At 34.8% G+C, this 25,729-nt stretch overlaps 1 protein-coding gene across 1 annotated transcript; it reads left to right on the top strand.

Moving 5' to 3' along the window:
• The first annotated feature begins 15,181 nt into the window (after nucleotides 1–15,181).
• On the top strand, nucleotides 15,182–18,636 carry LOC131641416 (transcription factor HY5-like). The gene is made up of 4 exons (XM_058911715.1): nucleotides 15,182–15,452; nucleotides 17,404–17,581; nucleotides 17,810–17,966; nucleotides 18,359–18,636. The coding sequence occupies exons 1-4, from the start codon at nucleotides 15,371–15,373 to the stop codon at nucleotides 18,404–18,406; spliced, it is 465 nt and encodes a 154-aa protein (XP_058767698.1). The 5' UTR covers nucleotides 15,182–15,370; the 3' UTR covers nucleotides 18,407–18,636.
• The last annotated feature ends 7,093 nt before the right edge of the window (nucleotides 18,637–25,729 follow it).

The raw sequence follows: 25,729 nt of genomic DNA, 5'->3' as shown, positions 1-25,729 counted from the left end.
TGTTTATGTTTTCCAAACTTCGAAAAGTAGTATCTTTTAACTCGGGTGTTCGTTTTATGTGTTGTTTGAAACGTTTGGAAGCTATTTCCATGCTTTGTATGATGATGTAGGATGTAGTAGTGGTTGGTTGATTTTCATAAATGGTTTTGTGAACTAGTGCATGATTAATCATGATGATGTGTTGTGTGAATGTTATCGTATTGGTACGAGGTATGTGATTAGTTGTCGATAACATGAGATCATGTTCATATGTGTTATGTATTAATGAATGTTCATTCTTGATATGTGACAATGTTTGGTTGTTTGTTATTAACATGATGTGTGGCCTTATGGCAAGTCATTGTTGTTATGAGAACGATGTATTATCATTGTTGAAATGTTGTTATTACAACTTGTTGATGATGTATTGATGGAGTTGTGGGCCAATGGCCAATATTAATTGATGTGATGCAATTATGCAATCATTTATGCCGATGTGGCTAGTATGTTTTGACGGTGAATGTGTGCTGTGTGCTTATTAATGCCTGTGTGGTAATTATGGTGTGATATAATTGATAACGATGTTATTAATTGGTGATGTATCCTTTTGGATAGAATATAAACGGTGTAACGTGAGTATGTGACCGTGTTATATTGTTGATGATGTTGTTGTCGTGTAATAGAGTCATATATTTGCACAGCATAACATTTCATTACGTTAATGGCGAAATGCTATTAATAGGTGGCCTGAATTGGCAATTATTACCAGTGGGGGCTTAATGCTCGGTAAAAAGGTGTATTTGCCCGAGTGGCAAGAGGTCATCAGTGGGGGCTAAATGCTCGATGACATTTAGTCGTAGCTTACTGCTCGACAAAGGTGTATTTTCCTGAGGGAAAGAAGTCCCAGCATAATGCTCGGCAAAGGTGTATTTGTCATAATGACAAGGAGGAGTTTTACTCCGGATTTGGTACCACATGCATATGCATAGTCGAGTCTCATTCATCATTGTCTGTCTATATAATTTATGTTATCATTCATGTGTCACATTACTTATATATTGATTATGGTTAAATGAGTGGATTACCTTGTTGTATGATTCTTGATGATACTTGTTGGCATTACTATAATTGTCATGCTTTCATTATGAATTATATTCTCACCCTTCTGCTGATTTGATGCTTGAGTGGCATCCTGCAGATTAGCCGCTTTGGGAGTCTTTTGGAAGAGGTAGTTCTCCAGTTGGTCTTGTCGGTTGCTCTGATACGTAACACCGGGGAGTCGGGAGTCTGTTGTTATTTATTTGTATATGACTCTTTTGAATATGTATATGTGATGACGTGCCATTGTGTATTGTAAACGTTTTATTTTGGAAAACTCCTCTTTGAGAGTGAGAGCTATATGTATATATATATATGTTCATATCTTCCGTGTGTTATGTATCATGTTATTGGCAGGTGTGTATGCTTTTGGCATCGGTGATGTCTGTTTGTTTTCAAGGTGTTTGTTTGGTTACTTAGTGTAACATCCTAATTGTGTTGTATGAAATTTTAAATACTCTGATATTTTCTTGCCTAAATGCTTCGGGTAGAATTGGGGTGTTACAAAGACACTCTGCAAGGACTCATGGATCAAGGATTGATTCAGTTGAAGGAACATTCTGAGGAAGAGTATGTGGCTATGGTGGATAGGAACGAGCCATTGATAATACCCAGTCAAGGGGAAAGGAATCCGTTAATCATCCCCTGTGCTAGACCACCATTGATGATACCTACGCAAGAGCATACTAGGATCATCCCGGTCAAAGATCCATATCCTCTAGATAAGATGAAAGTAGTGCCTTGGGAGTACAATTCTGGTACCAATCCTGCTGTGTCAAGCATTGTGGGACTCGGGGGCATGACTCGTAGTGGTCGTATATTCAAAACTACAAAGGCGCAACCAGTGTCTAATGGAGACTTGACACAATCTAGTGATCAAACTGTTACAAGACCAAATAACGAGGCTGACCCTAAAGGTAAAGAAGTTGCCAACAAGGATGCTGAAGAGTTCCTTGCCTTAATCAAGAAGAGTGACTATAGGGTGGTGGATCAGTTACAACAGACGCCTTCTAAGATATCACTCTTATCATTGCTGGTACACTCCGAGAGGCATCGAGACGCCTTGATGAAGATTCTGAATGCCGCCCATGTAACTAAAGACATCACAGTCAACCAGTTTGACGGAATGGTGGCTAATTTAACTGCTGGGGCATGCCTGGGTTTCAGTGATCATGAGCTACCTCCACAGGGAAAGGCACACAATAAAGCCTTATATATCTCTATACAATGTGGAAAGGCTCATCTAGCCAGAGTTCTGATCGACACAGGTTCATCATTAAATGTGATGCCAAAATTTATGCTGGATAAAATAGCTTTGGAGGGTCTTGTGGTTAGACCAAGCCGTTTGGTGGTCAAAGCTTTTGATGGATCATAGAGTCCGGTATTCGAAGAGGTGGATCTCCCTGTTATAGTTGGTCTTCACACCTTCTGCATCAATTTCCAAGTAATGGAGATTGAACCAGCTTACACCTACCTACTAGGGTCCTTGGATTCATGCAGCAGGGGCAGTCACTTCCACCCTCCATCAAAAGATAAAATTTGTGGATGGGAATTCCATAGTGACTATCAACGGAGAAGAAGACATATTTGTCAGCAACCTGGACTCATACAGGTACATTGAGGTTGGAGAAGGGGCACTAGAGACTGTATTCCAGGCATTGGAGATTGCAACTGCTGTCACACTACCTGTGGAGAAAGTGCGAAGGGCGGTAACATCCTGGAGAGATCTACAAGACTTGAATATAGAAGGCTGGGGCAAAGTACCAGAGATCTTAGAGAAGAAGGATCGCCTAGGGCTGGGGTACCAACCATCAAAGGTCACAAACACTGTGAAGGAGGGACAACAATTCCCCTCGATTATGTAGACTTTCGTAACAGGTGGATATGAACATGTGGCTATGGTATCCAACAAGGATTCTAAGGAGGGAACGTCCAATTTCATCCGAAGGGTCAGACCAGGAGAACAGCTTCAGAATTGGACAAGCCTGGAGATACCGGAGATAGTTTTTATTTCAAAGTAATTTGCTTTTGTGTGTTTTTTTTCCTTTCAAATAAAGAAAAACAATAACGCTCATGCCTCGCCCGAAGCATAGAGTTGATTTGTAAGGGTCCCATTTACTTTCAAGTTTACAAGTTTATTAATAAAATTGTCTTTGCATTTGGTATTGAAAACATTGTCTTTTCTCGCATTTATTTCTTTTCTTTCAAAATGACAAATAAATTTCTTGCACAAAAAAAAGCACATCCATATCTGCATACTAAAAAACAAAACATAAAATGTGTGTAGATCACCTTCTAACACTACCGATAATAATACTGTTGAAACTCTATACAAACTCGAGGCTATCGCTAATCAGTCCAAAGAAGGGGATGAGGAAGACGATGAACTTCCAGAAGAGTTATCAAGGTTAATGGACAAGGAATCCAAAAGCATGCTCCCTCCTCAGGAGGCCATTGAAACCATAAATTTGGGTACAGACGAAGAACCCAAGAACATCAAGATTGGGGCAACACTGAACGAGGACGTGAAAGCGACGCTAATCAAGCTCCTCCACGAGTATGCAGAGATATTTGCTTGGTCATACTGTGACATGTCGGGGTTGGATACTGATATCGTTGTACATAGGTTACCACTCATAGAAGGATGTGCACCTGTCAGGCAAAAGCGCAGAAGAGTTCGACCAGATATGGATAGTAAAATCGGGGAAGAGGTGCTCAAACAGTTCGATGCCAGGTTTCTTGCTGTTGTTGACTATCCACCATGGATTGCCAACATAGTGCTAGTTCCTAAGAAATACGGGAAGGTACGCATGTGTGTGGATTACAGGGATCTAAATAAAGCAAGTCTGAAAGACGACTTTCCACTACCGCACATAGATGTTTTGGTGGATAACACAACACAAGCTTTGGTGTTTTCCTTCATGGATGGGTTCTCCGGGTATAATCAGATCAAGATGGCTCCCAAGGACATGGAGAAGACCACCTTCATGACATCCTAAGGCACTTTCTGCTACAAGGTAATGCCTTTCAGATTGCGAAATGCAGGGGCAACATACCAAAGAGCCATGGTCACACTGTTCCATGACATGATTCACAAGGAGGTCGAAGTATATGTAGACGACATGATTGCCAAGTCTTGCACAGAAGAAGAGCATATCACACACCTACATAAGTTGTTCGAGCGCTTAAAGAAGTTCAAGCTGAGGTTAAACCCGAACAAATGTACATTTGGTGTAAGGTCAGGAAAGATATTGGGATTCATTGTGAGCCAACGAGGCATAGAGGTAGATCCCGACAAGGTGAAAGCTATACAAGCAATGCCGGTTCCAAAGACATAAAAAGAGGTTCGCGGGTTCTTGGGTCGATTGAATTATATCTCAAGGTTTATTTCACACCTAACGGCCACATGTGACCCTATATTCAAGCTGCTCAGGAAAGATCAACCCATCAAGTGGCATGACGATTGTCAAGTAGCCTTCGAAACTATAAAGAGTTACTTGCAAGAACCACCTATACTCCCACCTCCTGTACCGGGGAGACCACTGATCATGTACCTCACAGTTCTCGAAAGCTCTATGGGGTGTGTACTGGGGCAACAGGATGAAACAGGCAGAAAGGAACACGCTATTTACTACCTTAGCAAGAAATTCACGGATTGCGAATCTCGATATTCACCATTGGAAAAGACATGTTGTGCCCTAGCATGGGCCTCCAAACGTCTAAGGCAATATATGCTGAACCGTTCCACATGGCTGATATCGAGGATGGATCCGTTGAAATACGTGTTTGAAAAACAGGCTCTCACGGGTAGAATTGCAAGATGGCAGATGTTACTGTCAGAATACGACATACAATACGTCACCCAAAAGGCGATAAAAGGGAGTGTACTGGCAGAACATCTTGCTCATCAACCCCTCGAAGAATACCAGTCTATGAAGTTCGACTTCCCTGACGAAGATATCATGGTGGTAAGGGACTACGAAATACCAGGCCCCGACGAAGGACCTGAACCAGGGGCAATATGGACACTTATGTTCGACGGTGCTTCAAATGCACTAGGACATGATATAGGGGCAGTCTTGACATCTCCGGACAATCGGCACTTACCCTTCACGGTGAGACTATGCTTTGACTGCACTAACAACATTGCAGAATATGAAGCATGCATATTGGGGTTAGAAGCTGCAATCGATCTAAGGATTAAACTACTCGAGGTGTACGGGGATTCAGCACTAGTAATCCACCAGGTCAACAAAGAATGGGATACTCGAGATGCAAAGCTAATCCCATATCGAGACCTTATACTGGAGTTAATGGCTGAATTCGAGACAATCACTTTTACTCATATCCCAAGAGAAGAAAATCAAATGGCTGATGCATTGGCAACGCTCTCTTCTATGTTCAAAGGGACCTGGCCAAACCATGAACCACGAATAACGGTTAGACACTTTGATGAGCCTGCTTATTGTCTCACAATCGAGGAGCAGTCTGACAACAAACCATGGTACCACGATATCAAAAGGTACTTGGAGAAACAAGAATACCCGGAGAACGCCTCTTCGATTGATAAAAAGACACTAAGGAGATTGGCAGCTAAATTCTTTCTAAGCGGAAATATCCTATACAAAAGAAATTACGACTCGGTGCTACTAAGGTGTGTGGATAAAAACGAGGCCAAGGAGATTATCAGAGAGGTACATGAAGGGACCTTCGGAACTCATGCAAATGGACACTCAATGGCGAGAAAAATACTACGAGCAGGGTATTACTGGTTAACAATGGAAGCTGACTGTTTCCAATATGCAAGAACATGTCACAAGTGCCAAATATACGCTGATAAAGTACACGTACCGCCAAATCCGTTGAACATGATAGGGATGATCGAACCGAAAGCTTCCAACAGACACCGATTCATATTGGTTGCCATAGATTATTTCACCAAATGGGTTGAAGCTGCTTCTTACACCAACGTGACGAGACAAGTAGTCACTCGGTTCATCAAGCATAACATCATATGTCGATATGGGGTTCCAAACAGGATTATCACCGACAATGGATCGAATCTAAACAACAATATGATGAGGGAGCTGTGCGAGGAGTTCAAGATTGAACACCACAATTCTTCACCATACAGGCCTAAGATGAACGGCGCTGTCAAAGCTGCAAACAAAAATATCAAAAAGATAATACAAAAGATGGTGAAAACATACAAGGATTGGCATGAAATGCTTCCCTTCGCCCTACACGGTTACAGAACCTCGGTGTGTACATCCACAGGAGCAACACCATTCTCCCTGGTTTATGGTATGGAAGCAGTTCTCCCTATCGAAGTGGAGATTCCTTCATTAAGGGTCCTGGCTGACACAAAGTTAGAAGAATCGGAATGGGTAAAAACTCGTTTCGATCAGCTTAATCTCGTTGAAGAAAAGCGACTGACAGCTTTGTGTCACGGGCAACTCTATCAGAAAAGGATGAAGAAGGCATTCGATAAAAAGGTTCGTCCTCGAACTTACAAAGAAGGGGATATTGTCCTCAAGAAAATACTATTACCTCGACTTGACGCTCGTGGAAAATGGACACCTAACTACGAAGGTCCATATGTTGTAAAAACGGTGTTCTCAGGAGGAGCATTAGTTCTCACTACAATGGATGGGGATGAGCTACCGCGCCCAATCAACTCTGATGCGGTCAAGAAGTATTACGCCTAGCAAAGGCAGGATTACCGGCTATAAGCCAAAGGCAAGCTACGAAGGATAAGGATTCGTGCAATCATCTACTTCTAAGGTCGAAGGATTACTGGGACCCTCGATAACAAAGGAGCAACAGCAGTATTAATATCATTTCTATTTGTCATTTTCTTTTCTCGCATTTTTGTACACTCGCCAATTCAAGGCAATATCAATAAAAGTTTCTTTTCTTGCATACTACGCTTTCTTTCTCATTTCAATACCATTTGCAAAGGATAAATTATTCTCATAAGCTTTAACTTGGATTTAATATGAGAAACTTACAAACTTTTAATACAAAAGCAATAGGATAAAAACTACGAAATCTCCGGAAAGCTACGTACGCCCTACGCTGCGATCATTCTGATCTAATACAACTCTTTCACGAAGGATAATATCAATGGATCATTCAAATACAATCCGAACTAGGATTCACGAACATTTCAAAAGGGGCAAAAAAAAGGGCAACGGGTGATGAGGAGATAAGGCGTTGGAGTTATCATACATACTCATTTGCATACACGCAACATTTACGTGTGTAAACATCCATACATATACATTATACAAACAACAGGGGCATATGCTTGCGCATAATGCATAAGCATGATGCATACGCGTTTACAAAACAAACTTCTACGCAGGGGAACTTGCCCGAACCAGGGTAAGCGATCCAACGGTGCAGGTGAAATTTGTCCGAAATGGGACGAATGATCCAAATGGTGCAGGTGAAATTTGTCCGAACTAGGACAAATGATTCAAATGATGCAGGTGAGTTTGCTATAACCCTAGCAAACGATCCTATTGGTGCAGGTGAGTTTGCTATAACCCTAGCAAACGATCCTATTGGTGCAGGTGAGTTTGCTATAACCCTAGCAAATGATCCTATTGGTGCAGGTGAGTTTGTTATAACTCTAGCAAATGATCCTATTGGTGCAGGTGAGTTTGCTATAACCCTAGCAAATGATCCTATTGGTGCAGGTGAGTTTGCTATAACCCTAGCAAATGATCCTATTGGTGCAGGTGAGTTTGCTATAACCCTAGCAAACGATCCTATTGGTGCAGGTGAGTTTGCTATAACCCTAGCAAATGATCCTATTGGTGCAGGTGAGTTTGCTATAACCCTAGCAAATGATCCTATTGGTGCAGGTGAGTTTGCTATAACCCTAGCAAATGATCCTATTGGTGCAGGTGAGTTTGCTATAACCCTAGCAAATGATCCTATTAGTGCAGGTGAGTTTGCTATAACCCTAGCAAACGATCCTATTGGTGCAGGTGAGTTTGCTATAACCCTAGAAAACGATCCTATTGGTGCAGGTGAGTTTGCTACAACCCTAGCAAATGATCCTATTGGTGCAGGTGAGCGTGTTAAGAACTATAGAAAGTGATCCTTTGGGGTTCACAAACTACGGAAACTTACTAGAACATAGTAACTGGGGTTCACAAACTGCGGAAGCTTGTTAGCAATATAGCAAGCTGATCATAATTAACGGTGAGTCCTCGCTATGTAAGACTCAGGCTTTAGCAGAACATTTCTTTTCTCTCACACTCAAGCACAAGGTAAATTTAGGGGTCTTCCATTATTTAATAACTCTTCGATTCGAAAAGCATGAGACCTGCGTATTCTCACGCCATTCAATCCAAGATAATTAAATAGGGGCAGCTGTCATACCCCAAAATTTACCCGATTTAATTTGCATCTGTCAATTTATTAAGGGCGTTAAAAATTAGGAGCCATAGGGTTTAGTATACCTATTATTAAACTCGCTCTCCTATAAAATTCCCGTATAAATTGGTTTAAAATAAAATGAGGTGTGGATAGCAAATTTGAGATCCAATTGGCCTTAGGCCCATGTACCTCATCATTTAATCATTTTATAATCTTTTTATTTGTCACCAAAATAGATATTATTATTTACTAATTATAGGATTATTAGTAATTTTAAGTGTAAATATCAATTAAAATTAGTATTAGGACTATTAGTATTGGGTAAATATTATTTGGTTAGGATTATTAGTTTATTATTTAGAATTTCTTTAAAATTTATAATTAAATTTTTCTATTTTAGATGTTTAGGATAATTATGCTACTAACGATAAGGTTATTATTTTGATTATTGGTGTATTGGTAGTGATTTAATTAAAATTTAATCATTATTAGAATATTAGTTGATATTAATATTGTTTTAAATATTATTATTAAACTGATATTATTATTAAATTATTTTAATTAAGAAAATGGTAGTGGGCCAGGTGCATACGAATCAGGGTAATGGACTAGGGTCAAACTCAGGACCCGACCCGGTCCTGTTCATCTTCCCTTCCCCAAGCCAAACCCTAGCTCTGCCCGCAGCGGCGCCGTTCCCCTCGGCAGCCATCAAACCCTAACGCCATCTCAACCCAGGCCCATGAATCAAAACGCAGACGAAATCATAATCAACAACAATCAATAATAAAATCAAATCTGGAATTGTAACAGACAATCAAATAAGAATCAAATATTTTATTGAATCAAATGATATTACAATAGAATCAATCAATCTACAAACTGAAACAAATCAAATAACTTAGAATCGAATCTTTCTAAAATGAAATCTAAACCTAGGCTATAAAACAAAAAGAAAAGAAACAGAAGAAGAGATTCGGGGAATTTTTGGTGAGAAGACATTCTTGAGCCGCCGCGAACTTGAACCCAGATCTCGAAGCCTTCTTCATCGCACCTGCAAACCACACACAGAGAGAAGGAGATTAGAGTGAGGGGGAGCTTACACGTTCCAGAAATTCAAGAACTTAAGGTAACCAACTCTTAAACTTAGCTTAGGGTTCGTCGATTGCATGTTTGTATGTTGTGTGTTTGTGAATCCGGGTTGATTTGGGGGTTAGGGTTATCGTTCTATGGGGTTTTCTGGGTTTTGATATGAAGATAGTGGTGGGGAAGATGAAGATCTTAAGGATCTTCATCTGGGTTTGTATTTCTGGGAATTCTGGGTTTATGAGGTATGAAGGTTTGAGTTCTCCGGTTGAAGATCAACCGGGAACTGGATTTCTTGCGGCGGTCTAGGGCGGAGTTAGGGCGGAGGGATGGTGGTTTCTGGGTAGATGCGTGATGAGAGAGGAGAGAACGAACAGAGAGGGGTTAGAGAGAGAAAGAGATATGGAGAATGAAGGAAGGAATGGAGATAGACGGAGGATAACCCTCCTCGTGATTCATTGGACGCAGGACATGTGGCCTCCCATGGCCACTTGTCAGCAATACTGGACATGATCCAGTGTGCTCTCGTTCCGTGCACCCTCAAACTAAAGCCACATGCAGGCCGTTGATGCCTGTAACCCTAGATCCTACGCTTTGGCTCTGAGTGATCACCCAACCTCCATGAACCTGCGCCACACTGTAACCAAACGGATTAAAATGTAATTGGGCTTGGCCCAGTCACTATTAGCACCCCTCACATTATTACCCCTTTAACAATCCACACCCCCTGCAGAATTTAATATTTTAATTAATTAATTTGTAAAAACTTTTAATTGATTTTATTTGTTTGTTTTTGGTAATTCAAACTAATTTTCTCCCCGAACCGACTATACCTATTAGTCGCATTAGGCGAGAAATAATTTTTGATTCATTTAATTTATTTATTAATAACATAATTGGATCTAATTTATTTGAAAATAATAATTTGATTAACTCTAATTCAATTCTCTCCTCGACCCGACTAGATCTATTAGTCGCATTAGACGAGAGATAAAAAATATATGAAATTTAAAATACATTTAATTCGGTGCCCGCGACGATCGAATCTATCGATCTGAGTAACCAGCAATGCCCCACTAATCCGTTAGCTATACTGACCAGATCTATTGGTCATCGCAACTAACGGTGCCATATCAAATCAGGGTTGTATGCCAAATCTCAAAACTTTCTCATCTTCAAATCAAATTCAAACTACGATAGGCCACTCAAAAAGCCTTTAAACAATTTCAAACCATAAATTCTAATTCTAAGGCGTACAACCCTGTGCCCGAACTACGTTAACTCTGATTCTCCATAAGGAGATACGTAGGCACTTGGTAACAAGGCGAGTCTCCCCCCTATAATTTCAATTCATTTTAAAAAGCTCAATTTTTATCCTTTTCAATTCATTAGCTATAAACCTCATAAATATTGTCATAAACCTTTAACTTTATAATGTAGCCTTTAGGAAAGGGTTGAGGGTGCCTAATACCTTCCCTCAACCTGATTATAATAACTTACCCCGATCTCATATCTGCGTAGGGTTTCCTATTCGCCCTTCAGAATAGGTGGCGACTCTAAACCTTCATTTTTAGGGCAGGTTGCTACAGGGCGAGCTTAGGAGGGCGGCGGGCTTTGGCGGGGCGAGCTTAGGAGGGCGGCGGGCTTTGGCAGAGCGAGCTTAGGAGGGCGGCGGATTTTGGGGGCGGCAGGCATAAAATTCCAATCCAACGTGCCACTTTTAGGCGGGTGCGCGGGCCGGCCCGGCGCGCCACCGCCCATTTCGCCACCCCTATAAGACAACCGACATCACAGAATCTCACTCTTTCATATTTGAGTTGTGACAAAAGGATCTCCAGTTATATATTCCACTGCTCATTTATATTTAAATAGGGCCTTTTAAAAACATTTCACAATTCAACTAAAAATTAACAGAACCTCTTAAAAGTTTTGAGACGACTCTATGATGCATACAAGTAGCTTCGCATCCCTTGAAATGTATATAGAAAGAGTTCTAAGGTTACGTAAAAATAATGTACATTTTCTTTCATTTTAACTACTCATTATTACTTAGATAAAGAAAAACTACTCATTATTACTTAATGAATGATTAACTATTAAGTTAAGCATCTAAATGAGTTTTATACAAAAATCCATTCATATTTAAGTTTAACTTTTTTATATTGTATGTAAACTAATCACAAATTATTTTATGTATGATTTCTAAGCATCACTATGATTAAAGTCAATTTTTTATTAATTAAATATAAGAAAAAAGAAAATATATACGATAAAATATTTTTACACTATTAATTAATACTCCCTCTGATCTCATTTATAAGAAAAGATTCTCTTTTTAGATACATTGAATAAATAATATATCTGGACAACATACTGTCTAGATACATTATTTATTCAATGTATCTAAAAAGAGAATTTTTTCTTATAAATGGGACCGGAGGGAGTAATAAACTGTATATCCCGTTAAATCATATTTTTATATTTAAAATATTTATATGACATAACTGGAGAATAAAATTCTATTGAATGAAGTTCACTATCTTTCTTCTCAAAATAAAATTTATAAATGATTATAATACAAAATTTCACTTAACATATTTCTGTCAAACTACTAAAATATATCAAAGAAACATATATGAAAAATATTTATTTTTGACAAAACGGTTTAAATCCATCACATTTTACTACCTTAGCACGTTGGAATATTAATTTTAAAAATCCATTTCATCAATGATAAGATTGAACAAGTTTGATTTAACTTAAAGGGTAAAAAATAAGTTATGGTATATAATTATCAATCAACTGAATTATTATGTTAGTTTTCTTATGATTATAAAACAAATTGACAGGTTGATTGTAGTTTAAATGAGGCAAAGTGATTACAAATTAGACTTTAAGTTACTGTAAATCATCAATACCATGATTAAGCATAATTGATGTCATTTATAATTTATTTTTGGATAGAAAATGGTTTTTAGTTTTTTAAACGACATAGTTTCCCAATATTCAAATGTAAGTAAAAATAACTAAATACACAATATTTAAAAAGTGTTAATTAATCTCATTTAACTTTCTTCATACAGTACAAGTAATAATTCAAATTTCATATCTCAAAACCACTCTCAAAGAAGGAATTATAGGGGAGTTGAAAGTTTGTTAGGAGGTTTAAAACGTGTTTCACAAGCAACAATGTAGAGTCAATGCATGATATGATATGGTGTGGACCATAATGCTATATAAATCAATCATGTAACAACTTGAAATTCAGCGAAAAACATAATGCTATATAAATCAATCATGTAACAACTTGAAATTCAGCGAAAAATGCAATTTTAGAATGCTTAATTCTTTGTCATAATCCGATATCATCTTTTTCTTATTTATGAGTTAAATATGTTTTTCTCCTTATAAATATCTCAATTTTGCCTTTTAGTCTCTCTAAAAAATATATTAACTTTTAGTCCCGATAAAATTACTTTTGCTCTCACTTTTGATCCTTCTACAAGGACTAAAATTGAGTGCAAAAGTAATTTTATAGGGACTAAAAGTCAATATTTTTTATAGGGACTAAAAGCTATTTTAGGTTATTTTATAGACCCTTTATTTATTTAGGCAAAATACTCCTTTTGATCTCTTAACTATACCTCTAGTTTCAGTTTAGTCCCCTATTTTTTTTTCGTGCCAAAGTGGTCCTTTAACTTTTTAATAGGTGCATACGAGTCCTTTTCGTCTAGTCTGTTACTCAAAATCAGTTAAAAGTCTACGTGGTAGGGACAAGTGGATTTGACCAAGTATTGTGACGGATTTAGCGTCGGAAAAACCGACGCTAAAAGCTATTTCTAAATTTTAATTTTAAATATTGTTCTTCATCTTCTTCGCCAAATTTTTCCTTAAAAAAAATCCAGAAACTTGAGAATAGCAACAAAAACCCAAAATTTATTAGTGAAATTCACATCATTATCCACCATGTACAAATCTTTGCTAACATACTTAAAAAGATAAAGGAAAAGCTGTAAAAAGATGATGAATGTAAATAACTGTTTATAATTGAAATAAGTGGTGTTTCAAACGTACATTCTTAGAGAAAACTGTTTTCTCAATACACTAGATACTTTGTAAATTTTGAGGATTTGTACAATGTTGAACACAAAAATCTATTTACTAAGATCACTATATATACTATTTCAACTACAACAGTCTTCTACTTTGAAGATGACACGTTTCTTGTCTGCATGCGTTTCACTTCTTGCAAGCTTCCACGCGTACTTTCCGAGGACAGATAATGCTTAATATCCTCCCAATGGCCTATTTCAAATTCGCTTCGTCGAATTCCAAGTCCAAGTGCCTTGAAATATTTCTAAGTCTCGGATAACATACTTAGTCCATAGCATGACTAATTTTCCGTTGAAATGAACCTTCATGTCCGTCGAAGTGAGCCTGTTTCTATAGAATTTAACTCTTTATCTCCCAACTATCCTCCTTCTAGTGAGCGTCAAATTTGCAGCTAACAGTATGTTATAATTCAATCCACTGAATGAGAATGGTTTCTTCACACTTTATGCTTCCTCTGTGTTTGATATCAACAACACCAAAGTGTTTTCAACAAACGTTAATGTAAGATCAATCAACATTAATGGTTAAATGAAAATAAAGAGATTAGCTTTACATTCTATTATGGAAGATTCCCTAATGATCTTGTGTGTTTTCTCTTTCTCCTTTACTTTAGACCATGTCTTTTTATCAGAAAACTTCAGAAACTTATAATCTTGCTTCTCATTAAATAAGTTCTATAATGATTTTTTTAAGATTAAGAGAATAGTTATTGTTAAAATTCAACATTATCATCCCGTCAAAGTTTTTCAGGAAGTTTTTAGTTGTTGGTAAATATGAGTTTAGGCTTTTCCAAAGAGTTTTAAGGAATTTTTAGAAAGGGATAAAATTTTGAAAAAATTTTTTTTGTGAAAGAAAATATTTTTAGTACTTTTAGAATCTCAGTAAATTTACATATTGATTCTAAAAATATTATAATCTTGAGCTTTATATTAGAGTTACGCTTTAAATAGTTGGATGTTGGTCGTTCGATGATCTTTATTAAATATGAACCACAATTTGTATTATCATTGAAATTTGTATGCAAATATAACCACAATTTTTTGTCTGGTAGCATTACGATTGAAATTTTACATCTTAAAGATAAATGAGTGCCATATTACAAATTCTAATTTGCATTTCCATAATCAAAGTCTATGTTAAATTACCAACTAAGCAGATTTGATGAAACATTTTTAGTTTATCTTAAATAAAAACTAAAATATATAATTATTTTTCTCAAAAACTAAATTACTCTCTTTAAAATAAAAAATGTTTATCAAGTCAAAATCTTTCAATAGTGTAAACTGTAAAGTGACCCAAGTCATCAACCGAGTTGTCGCACAAATAACTTATCTGTCACATAATTAAATCTAAACCTCATAATTTATAGGTGAGATTTTTCTTGTTAAAAACCAAAATAATAAAGTAAGAAATAAAAAATCGCAAATGAATAAAAGCAGAAATTAAAAGTACACTTAAATCAAACAAAAATAAATAAATATTAAACATAGTACAACAACACACTATAGACTATAGAGGCTACGAAAACCTAAGAAAAACACAGAACAAAAGTTTTGGCTCCGTGCACATCAACGTGTTCATTTCTGCACCAAAACTCTCAGGTCCCATCACTCTTTTCAAAACCAATGTTTTCACTTTTTAGTACAACAAAATTTCAAAAACTCAAAACAAACCCCAAACACTGCAAAAAACACACATCACTCACATGAAGGAAACAACAACAGGAGCACCTTCTTCTTCATCTTCTTCATGGAATAGGCTCCCTCCCATGCCTCCACAAAGATTTGGTAACTCTCAATTTTTTATTATTATTTTATATTAAAGTTTACATCTTTTGTTTGGACATAATCTAAAGTCAAGAATCTATATCAATATTTTATTAGGAAAATATGTATGATTGGCTAAACCAAAGTCCAAACCTACTAGATGCTACTAAATATATTAGTTTAATATATATGTTGGATTCTGATCATGTAAAAACAATTTGTTTTTTGAGAAAAGTAGGGAGATGATATAAGTTAGTTGATCCTTATTGTGGGCCCTTTTATGAATTAAATAAAGGGTTGGCTGATTTTTTTTTCTTCTTATGAACAACAAAGGGTTTGGTGATAATGTTAATAAATTATCTAAAAACTAGTACAAAGATACACCCACCACCTTGTTGACATAAATTCCTTGTCTAAAAGGAGAATTCTGTTTTATTATTATTATTATTATTATTATTATTATTATTATTATTATTATTATTATTATTATTATTATTATTATTATTATTATTATTATTATTATTATTATTATTATTATTATATTGCTGGTCTCTAATTTCTCATATAGGTAGGTATTTAGAACATACTTTCTCATCTATTTTAAAAAAATATTTCCGGATAATTAATCTATCTCAATTTAGAATAAATTCAGAAAAATAGAATACTAAATTATATTATATATCATGATTTTCCTTTTTAAACAAAGGTACTCAACTTCATTTTAACTTTTATCAGGTCAGATATGTTATTATCAATCCATTTTACTTTTTTAACTATTTAACACAATCGCAAATACATACCACATTTTGATTTTACAACACACACGAGAAATTACACCACTCTTACTTGAATATAATGATCATTTATATTGAGTGAACAAAATAGAATTTAAATAATAGATTCGTACAAAGTTGTTGCAATTGTATCAAACTCTATCCAGAGAATGATCTTCTTTTCCAATGATCAATTCAAATGAATATAAGTTAGATTGGTGAAAAACTTTTCTTAAATATGATGTGAAAGTAATGCAGAAAAAATTTCACTTAAAAATTTTAATGATGAATACTTAACTTAATAATTCAGATTAAACAATTTTGTTAAAATTAATGATGTTTTTGTTTTTAAAATGACAAGTTACTTGTTAAACATGACAAATCATTGTATGTAAATCTATTAATGAATTTTGTAAATAAAAATGTAAATTTAAAGGTTCAGAGTTTAATATTATTACAAATAATAAGAATTATTCAATTATCTATCACAAATGTACATTAATATAGTGGTAAAGACATATGTTACTCTTATTTTGTAAAGGATTAAATCGAGTTTTTTTGTTTAGAAATTAATTTGAAGTTTGTAATTTTTATGAGATACCAAAATGGGCCTTCCCTCATATTTTAATATTCTCTCCGTCTCAAAATATGTGTCATATTTCCTATTTTTATTTGTTTCAAATTATTTGCCTCTTTAAAATACCAATGCGATATTTATTATTTTTTTTCTCAATAATTTACCCTTATTTATTGTGTTTTATTTCTTGCAACTATTCCACTACATATTATTAATAAAATTATTTTAGTAAATAATCCTTGTTCTATCATTGGAATTATGAGACGGGGTATAAATATCAATTATATAATTAGATTGAATTTATATGATAGAATATGTGTGTTTAATATCTTCTATATGAAAGAAGTGATTATACTTAAGTGATTAATTAACTCACCTAAGAGATGAAAAGTTCTAAAAAACACTCCAATTTTAAATTTAAATGAAAAAACTTTTTATTGAATTTTACCTATTACTTAACCAAACTCTGAATTATCTTTACCCTCTCCCCTATTAAACCAATTTGCTAAAAGTAAAAAAAGACGTTTTAGATGGATAATTTGACATTGTCTGCCAAGTCAATATTTAGTGCATATTAGATATGTCGTGTTAACAAGTTATATTCTCTTTACAAAAATCTCAGAAGATAGTGATGAAGACTTATTCGAAGTTCCAGATGTAGAAGCTACACAATGTCAAAGTGTTCATTCTGAAGCAACAAATCAAAACAATCAAAACAATGCAACAGATCCTCAACTTCAAGCCGGAAAGCGTCGTCGTGGAAGAAACCCGGTCGATAAAGAGTACAGACGACTCAAAAGGTATGTACATAAATACATACTATTCTTCCTGATATATTATTTATAAGAAAAAATTTACTTTTCAAATATATGTAATATCTACTTGAACAATATATTGATCAGATATATTGTTTATAAATAAGAGACATTGAGAGAGTATAACACAAATTTTAGCTATTTATGTGAAATTCATGTAAGAAATAAGAACATTTAATGTAACGGTTCGTTTCGTAAATGTTACATATACAGGTTGCTAAGGAATAGGGTCTCTGCCCAACAAGCTAGAGAAAGAAAGAAAGTGTATGTGAATGAGTTAGAATCAAGAGCTAAAGAAATGGAAGATAAGAACTCCAATTTAGAAGAACGTATTTCAACATTGATGAATGAGAACACCATGCTCAGAAAGGTAACATAATCTAAAATGAGTAATTAATTTGTCACTTACCAGTCAAATTGGCATGTCCCTCCCATAAATACTAGTAAAAAAAAGGCGGAATAGAACAGAAATAATTGATGTGTGATTTTGAAACTTAAACCCGTCCTGTAGAATAATGAGGATGGAATAGGCTGGACCGATAGAAAATTGCCAAAATTTATATAAATGTCTGCGCATGTAAAAATTTGCAAAAATAATAGAATGGAACATGCATATTAGAGAGTGCAAACTTAAGACATTAGTCTGTTTCACAAAAAATACGAGGAAAGTGGACATGTCTGACAGATTGGACCCGATTACCATAGAAATATATAACAATTATCATGTTAAATAAAAATTTATTTGATGTTATTTATTTACAGGTTCTTATGAACACTAGACCCAAAGTTGATGAGAGCAATGAAGGTTAGATACAAATTGAAGGTTCTTTTAAATTAGGACTTTGTTTGTGAGGCTGTATTATGTGTCTCACATGGTGTACTACTATTAAATATATTGTAATTTGTAACATCTCTAAAATGATATTTTAAATTTTTACTTTTAAATTGTAATTCTTTATATTTAAAAATGTGCAATTGTTTAATAGTATTATGTTGAAGTAAGAATGTGGAAAATGATAATTATGATAAATTTAAATGAATTTTAATTGTATTTTGAGTCCATATTTTCTAAATTTAGTGATTTTGAATTTATTGAGTGTTCAAGCAATTTTAGTCTTCATATTTCCTCCAAATTTGAAAATTATAGTTCTTTCATTGGCTAGTGCTGCTGGATCAAGTTTCCACACAAATGATTTTGTTTTAGAAAGAAGGAATGGATTTTGTTTGTAGGTAATCCCTCTTCTGTTCTAAGTGTTATCAGTTATGTGCTTATTTTTGAATGTTTGAATGCTTATACATATTATAAGACTTCCTGGAAGTCTTCTTAGTGTTGCTTTGTAACATTAATCGATCAGGAAACTCTTTCTAATACACAATATTGATGATGAATTATTTTTTAGTTTCCACAATCAAATCCCCATAAATTTAAATACAATTATAGGCTCACAATTTTTTTTTTCATAAATTTAAATACAATTCTTAACACGAAATAAAATTAAGGTTTAAATATGTTTTTATCCTTATAAAATCTCAACTTTCATTTTTAGTTCCAACTAAAAAATAATATATTTTAATCTCTATGAAAATTTTATTCATGCTGCTTTAGTTCTTGTTATTTTTAAAATTTTAAAAACGGTTTAATTATCCTTAAATTTTTAAATTTTTGAATGGGGACAACTTCTCTACCCATCACTACAAAAAGATGGGTAGTGCATCTTCAACCAATCACATGATTCCATCTCATTTAACACATTTAATTATTTATTAAAATACTATAAATATTTGTTGTTTTCAAAACATTTTACAAAGGAAGGTAACCTTACCCAACTTTTTGAGTTGGGTAAATAAGAATTCACCTTTTTGAATAATTTTTTCATACATCTTTAGAATACAATAAAACATTTTTTTTTACTAAATTTTAGAATTTTTTAAAATTAAAAGAATTAAATATGAGTTTTTTAAATTTCAAAAGATAATGATAAAAGTAATGAAAACCTCGAGTTAGAAATCAAATTTTTGAGAAACTTTTTATAACGTTCTAAACATATCTTCAAAATAATCCTTCAAAAATACACATTGATTTAACAAAAGGGACTAAAATTACATGCATAAAGTTTTGGCAAGGACTAAAATATATTATTTTTTTAGTAAGAAGTAAAAATGAAAGTTGAGATATTTATATATAAGAGCCGAAATCATATTTAACTCTAAATTTAAATCATTTTGAAGATATTGGAAACAAAATATTTCAATGACTCTTAGCTTACCTATCAAGCTACCTATGTGAGATAGTTATAAATTCTTTTAACCAACCTATGTGAGACAGTTATAAATTCTTTTAACCATTTATATAATGAGATTAACACGCCTGTTCAGCAATCGCCTCTCTTCTTTCTTCAATTCAGGTTTCTCTTTTTCTTCATCCACTGAAGAGTGGTGATTTTAGGGTTAATTTCTTATCCAAAATCACCCCTTTAAAATTTTCTTTTTTATTCAAATAAGTGATTTCACATATATTTTAGTTTAATTCTTCGTGATTTCGTCGTCTTTGTGCGATGTTGTGTTGGTCGTTGTCTTATTGCAGCGTTATTTTGTTTTCCCGTCTTGGTGCGGTGTTTGTTCGGTTCAGATCGACAGATTAATTTCGACTCAATGCATATTCAATAAATGACTTTGACGTTTTCAACGATGTAGTTCGCCGTAAAATTTGGCAAACAAGCGTTAGTCCTCCCAAAAGGGTTACTTGCAAGATCGGCTAGGTGATCCTATGATATATGTGTATAAAGTTTCTGGTGTTTTAGTATGATTTATGTGCAAAAAGAAGCAGATTTTGACGTGATCGTAATCCTTAGAATAAAGTAAGGATTTAAGTGGAAATAGACTGTAAATGCAAGGAAGATAAATATTTTGACAGAAAGTAAATAATACTGGAAAATATCTGTGTAAAAGACTTTAGTAAAATGAAAAGTGATGTTTGAATACATACATTGCACTTAATTGCACTCTTTTCTCACTTTTACTAGGATATTTTGAGTATAATGAGTTTCTGTAGAAATTGCAACACATGAAATCTAATACTAGAATTTCCTATTTATAATGAAAACTACATAATTGTCGTGAACGTCTCTTTCTTCAGACGCTGACACAATTCTGTTTGCATGCTTTTCGCTCTTAACTCACTTCTATGTGTCCTTTGAGTGTATATAAGGCCAAGAAACGGTTAGCCTTGTTTCAACTTTTGAATCCTTCAGTTACAATCCTTCCCAAATCGAAAATTTACTATTTCTCAATTCTACTGCGCATATGGGGCTTCGCCGTGGTCCTCTGAACCAAGCTGTCAAACTCCTCTCCTAAATTCTTTTCAAAGAGATGTCAACCCGCGTGGCTAAATATCTTTAAACACTTTAAATTTGGGATACGTCGAAAAAATCCATCTAATAGATTGTCCCCCAAAAATGTCATTTTTCGACCAAAGGAAGAAAAATACATTTTTTGAATGTTTTCGACGCAGTGAAACTGTACTTACGACACATTGAGACATGCATGATTCAGAAAGCACTCATGATTTCCTATTTTCAAGGAAAATGTGGGTCACTCAAACATCAACCGCTCGATCATCCTCTAAACACATTACACGTGTCCCACGCTATTATCCTAAATGTCAAATTTTTAACACTGAATGGTTTCTTTACTCCACAATAAAAACTTGTTCATTTTCATCTCTCACTTTTTCTTCTTCAGTTCTCTCTTGTTCTCCTATTTTGTTGTATTTTTTCTCAAAAAACCCAACTATCTTCTTCGTAAACTCTTATTATTTTAACAATTGGAGCCACCAAATCTAAGAAGGCCAAGGATGCTAAGAGTTCAAAGGCCACGTTACCTTCTGCTAACAAAATTTTGGACTCGCTCCTTTCTGGAAACCAAGAGTATGTATTTGAACCTCCGTTTCTAGAAGAAAAAACTTGTATTTACCAATCTCGAGTAATTATCCCTTTTATCATCTCTTGAGAAACACATGCGATAATGGGCCATTTTCCTGATCCAAATGCTAAAAAGCTCGGGGAATTTTCCTGGTTATCATCGTACTTAGCCATTAGTTTGCTTAATAAAGCCAACAACTACTATTCATGAACTTAGTGCCAAATCGGCGAATCAAACCAAAGCCTCTAAGGCTAAACTTGTCAATGATACGAAAGAACCTACCAAAGCCTCTAAGTCTAGGCCCGTCAATGAGACGAAAGAACTTGAGGCCATAGGGTCTAAAGGCAAGCCTGTTGTCGAAGATGAAAACCTTATCGAGCTAAGTTACATGAGCAACACTTATCGAGTGTTTCCCTCTTGCCCCCTTTTTAAAGACCCGGATAACTACCTTTCTTGGATGGAAAAAGTTGAAAAGAAAAAGTCCAAAACCTAGAAGGATATGGGTATTTTTATACTTGATCCAACTATCGAAGATGGGTCCAGTGTATTGCCGAAATATGTTAGTCGCCTCTCTTTACTTCTTGGAAAACACCACCAACACTTTTCAGCTTCCTTGCAGAATGATTACCTCCACACTCTTCGACGTGGTTGCTATCATTGGTCTTCGACCAACTGGAGAGATATTCGACCCTAATGAGAGGAACGAAAACCCCATCAACTTTAATACGGATCGAGCGACTTTTGGTCACTACATGGCGGACCATCAAGACAAGGAGACTGACTAAGTTTCAGATGAGGAACATATCGCCTTCCTAGCACTTTAGTTGTCGCGTTGTATCTTTTGCTGCAAGTCGCTAAAGGTAGCAACAAGATTCCTGACTTTGGAAAATATGCTACAGGAAAGGCAAAACATTTTCCTAAATCAGCTGATATCGGGGTCTCTTTATGAAACTTTAGGGGGAGTGCTATCAACGCTTTCAAAGAATACCAGTATGGAACTAATTTTCTGCTGGATGGCCCATATTGGCTGATTCAACTATGGTTGAACATCATGCTTGAACCTTCACTTCCAATCAATAGACCAAATAATGATGACGAGGTTATCAAGAACTGAAGGATCGAAGGTGTAACAGTGAAAATTGAAACCGAGGCCTTTGGATTGACCCAACACGTTATTTTTAGTGAAGGTCGCCACCATGCTTTATTGTTTCCAAAGGAAATAGGAAAAAGAGCAAAATAAAATCCAAATAAGTTTTTAAAATCAAAACTAATAAAATAAATAGAGATCGTAGGTTCGGCGGTTGGTTATGCAAGAGGAAGATATTAGCACCTCTCACATCTGTAGTACTCTACACGAACCTCTTTGAAAATATATATGTTTGTTATTATTGTTGTTTATGTGCTTTGTGAATTAGAGTGGGATGGTGATAAAATAAATTTTAAAAGTGTGCTCGGTAAGACATCACATCTTGTTCCTACATAGAGAAGTCAGAGCATTTGTAGTTCCTCTTAAAAGAAAAATAAAGAGCCAAAGCGGCAAAAATATTTTTGGATGTTTAGCTTTAACAATACACAACAGGTTTTTAAAATGTTAAGCTTTAACAATACTTAACAAGTTTTAAAAGGGAGTCAAGCTTTAACAATACAAGGCAAGTGTACGTTATAAGAATGGTGGTTAAGCTTTAACAATACACAACCAGGTTTGATTTAAAAGCGGTTAAGCTTTAACAATACAAAACGAGATTTAAAACGTTGAGAAAGTACTAAGCTTTAACAATAATAAGCACAAAGTAAAATAGAAGGAAAAGAGAGTGAGTATTTTGACAATTTTAGTCAATATTATCCCATTCCTTTGGATTTTTAGCAACAATGAGGAACCATACATCTCAAGTAAGCATATAAGGATAAGTATCTCAAGTGGTGTGTGAGACATGGCATGTGTATCATGGATACAATCAAAGATGAGTTAAGATATCAATGTAAATAAACTCAATTATAAAAGGTAATGAATAAAAGGGATGGCATACCTCAAAGTCAATCATATCATGTATGTATGAATATGATGTGATGATGGATGAATATCTCATGTATGTGGGGTTAGTAAATAATGTATATATACAAATATAGAAACATAACCAAAATATATGGTACAAGGATGTAAATAAAAAACCATATATAAACAAGTGAATAAACAATGAGAGATCTTGGTAACAAGTTAATATTACTATGGTATTGCATTGAAATCAATGTAAAGATCAAAGGATCTTAAATTAGGGTTTTAAGTATATACACTAAACCTAAACATTTTAAAAGATAAATAAACCCTAGGTAGACAACTAAAGGGATCATGGTATGAACTTCAAAGGAAGCTAAGTTTAACCCTGAAAGGATCACATAATTTGATCAAGGCATTTGGTGAAGAAATTATTTGAAAAATATTTGATTTGAAGGCCTTTAAAAGGCATAAAAAGCATTGGTTTTGATTTAATTAAAAGAGGTTCAAAATAATAATATTTTTGGGATTTTTAAATTTATTCACAAAATACATAAGGTAAATAAAGAGTGTGCAAAAATAAAGCAAAAATAATTAAATTTTTTAGGTTAAATAAATATTTTAAGTTGTAAAGAAACTAAGAAAAAACTAGTGATAAAAAAATTAACTCTGCAACCAAGAGGACTTGAACTCAGGTCACAAGGGTGAAGTGTTAAAAACTAGACCACTGGGCCAACACACTCTGCAATGGAGATTAAAGACTGTGTTCAAGCACTTTCAGAAGTGGTTTGATGATTTGAAAAGATTAATGCGACTTTCCTGAAGCTAATGGGATAGCTACTTTGCTTTGAAACCTTCTGGATTTCTCTGATCAACTCAAGTTGCAAATGCCAAAAGTGAGAATTGGTGAATGATGATGGAGGTGTTACAAAATCTAATGTATGGTTTCGATAGATTTTATAGGATGTATATGAGGTGTATGAATGGTTGGATTGCAAAGAATTTGCAAAGATAGTGAAACTTGAAGAAATGGTTCTTCAACTTTAAGAGAAAATCATTATTTTGCAATTCACAGGTAAGAAAGATTTGAGAGGTATTGAGGCTATTCAGGTGTGTTGAATGATGCTGTATAGGTCTTTATTTATAGAGAATCAAGGATGGCTCAAGGGATGGTCAGTTTGAAGTAAGTGGTTTGAAACTTAGTGGAGAAGCAAGTTGGAATAACATAGTTCTAGGGCATAGTACAAAAGCTTCTAAAGTGCTTGGATGCTTTAAACTTGTTTCTCCTGAGTTTCTATGTTGAGTGTGAGCAGAGGGAACAAGTTAGAGGCTCAATGTGTAACACCCCAAATCTACCCAACGGTTTAATAAGAAAATCAGAGTGCAAAAATCTCAAAACAACATATTTGAGGCGTCACATTTATCGACTTAAACAATTCTCATGTAAGCTCGTTAGTAAAGATGCATAACACATGTCAAAGGGAGGAATCATAATCCAATAGTCATTCAAACTTGTCATACCCTAATTTTTGACCCCCCTGAGATGGCATATCTTTAGGATTTTTCATCAGGTCAAGACAAGTTCCCAGAGCAGTTACTTCTCCATCTGGTATCTAATCGAGGATGCTCAAAGACAAGAAAGCTCAGGCAAAGGATCAATCAATACAAGGATTAGTCCCTAATACAATCATGGGGCTCAAGGACTTCATTTTTCTCATCTATGATTGATTAGACATCCAGTCATCTGAGTACAGGTTTACTCAGGTCACCAGACTAGGGTTTTTGAGCCTATCAAGGACTGAAATCAGGGATCACATTTGGGAAACCCTAAAAAACCTCAGGGGATCATTCAAAGACATCAATCATATTCAAATATCTCATATTACAAGATCCACTGGACATCACACTCCAATTCAAAGTCTACAGTCATTATTTTCACATGGTCGACAAATTAGGGTTTTGGCCTAATTCACCAAGATAGTGGACTTTTAATCAGGGCATGAATCCAAAACTCAAGACATGATTCAAAAATCTCTACTACCTCAATATAATCCATTTACATCATTCATTTGAGGAGAAGATCTTGTTTCTACACAAAAGCCCAAAAATTCACTTTGTCAGGGAAAAGTCAGCTGTGAAGGATCATCATTGACTTTTAAGGTTTTTGGTCAAAAAATGATTTTCAAAGATCAATATCATCAATATATGGATGTCAAAGT

The sequence above is a fragment of the Vicia villosa genome, unplaced genomic scaffold (assembly GCF_029867415.1).
Source record: "Vicia villosa cultivar HV-30 ecotype Madison, WI unplaced genomic scaffold, Vvil1.0 ctg.003724F_1_1, whole genome shotgun sequence".
Classification (NCBI taxonomy): Eukaryota; Viridiplantae; Streptophyta; class Magnoliopsida; order Fabales; family Fabaceae; genus Vicia; species Vicia villosa.
This window is presented reverse-complemented; position numbering and strand designations above follow the sequence as displayed.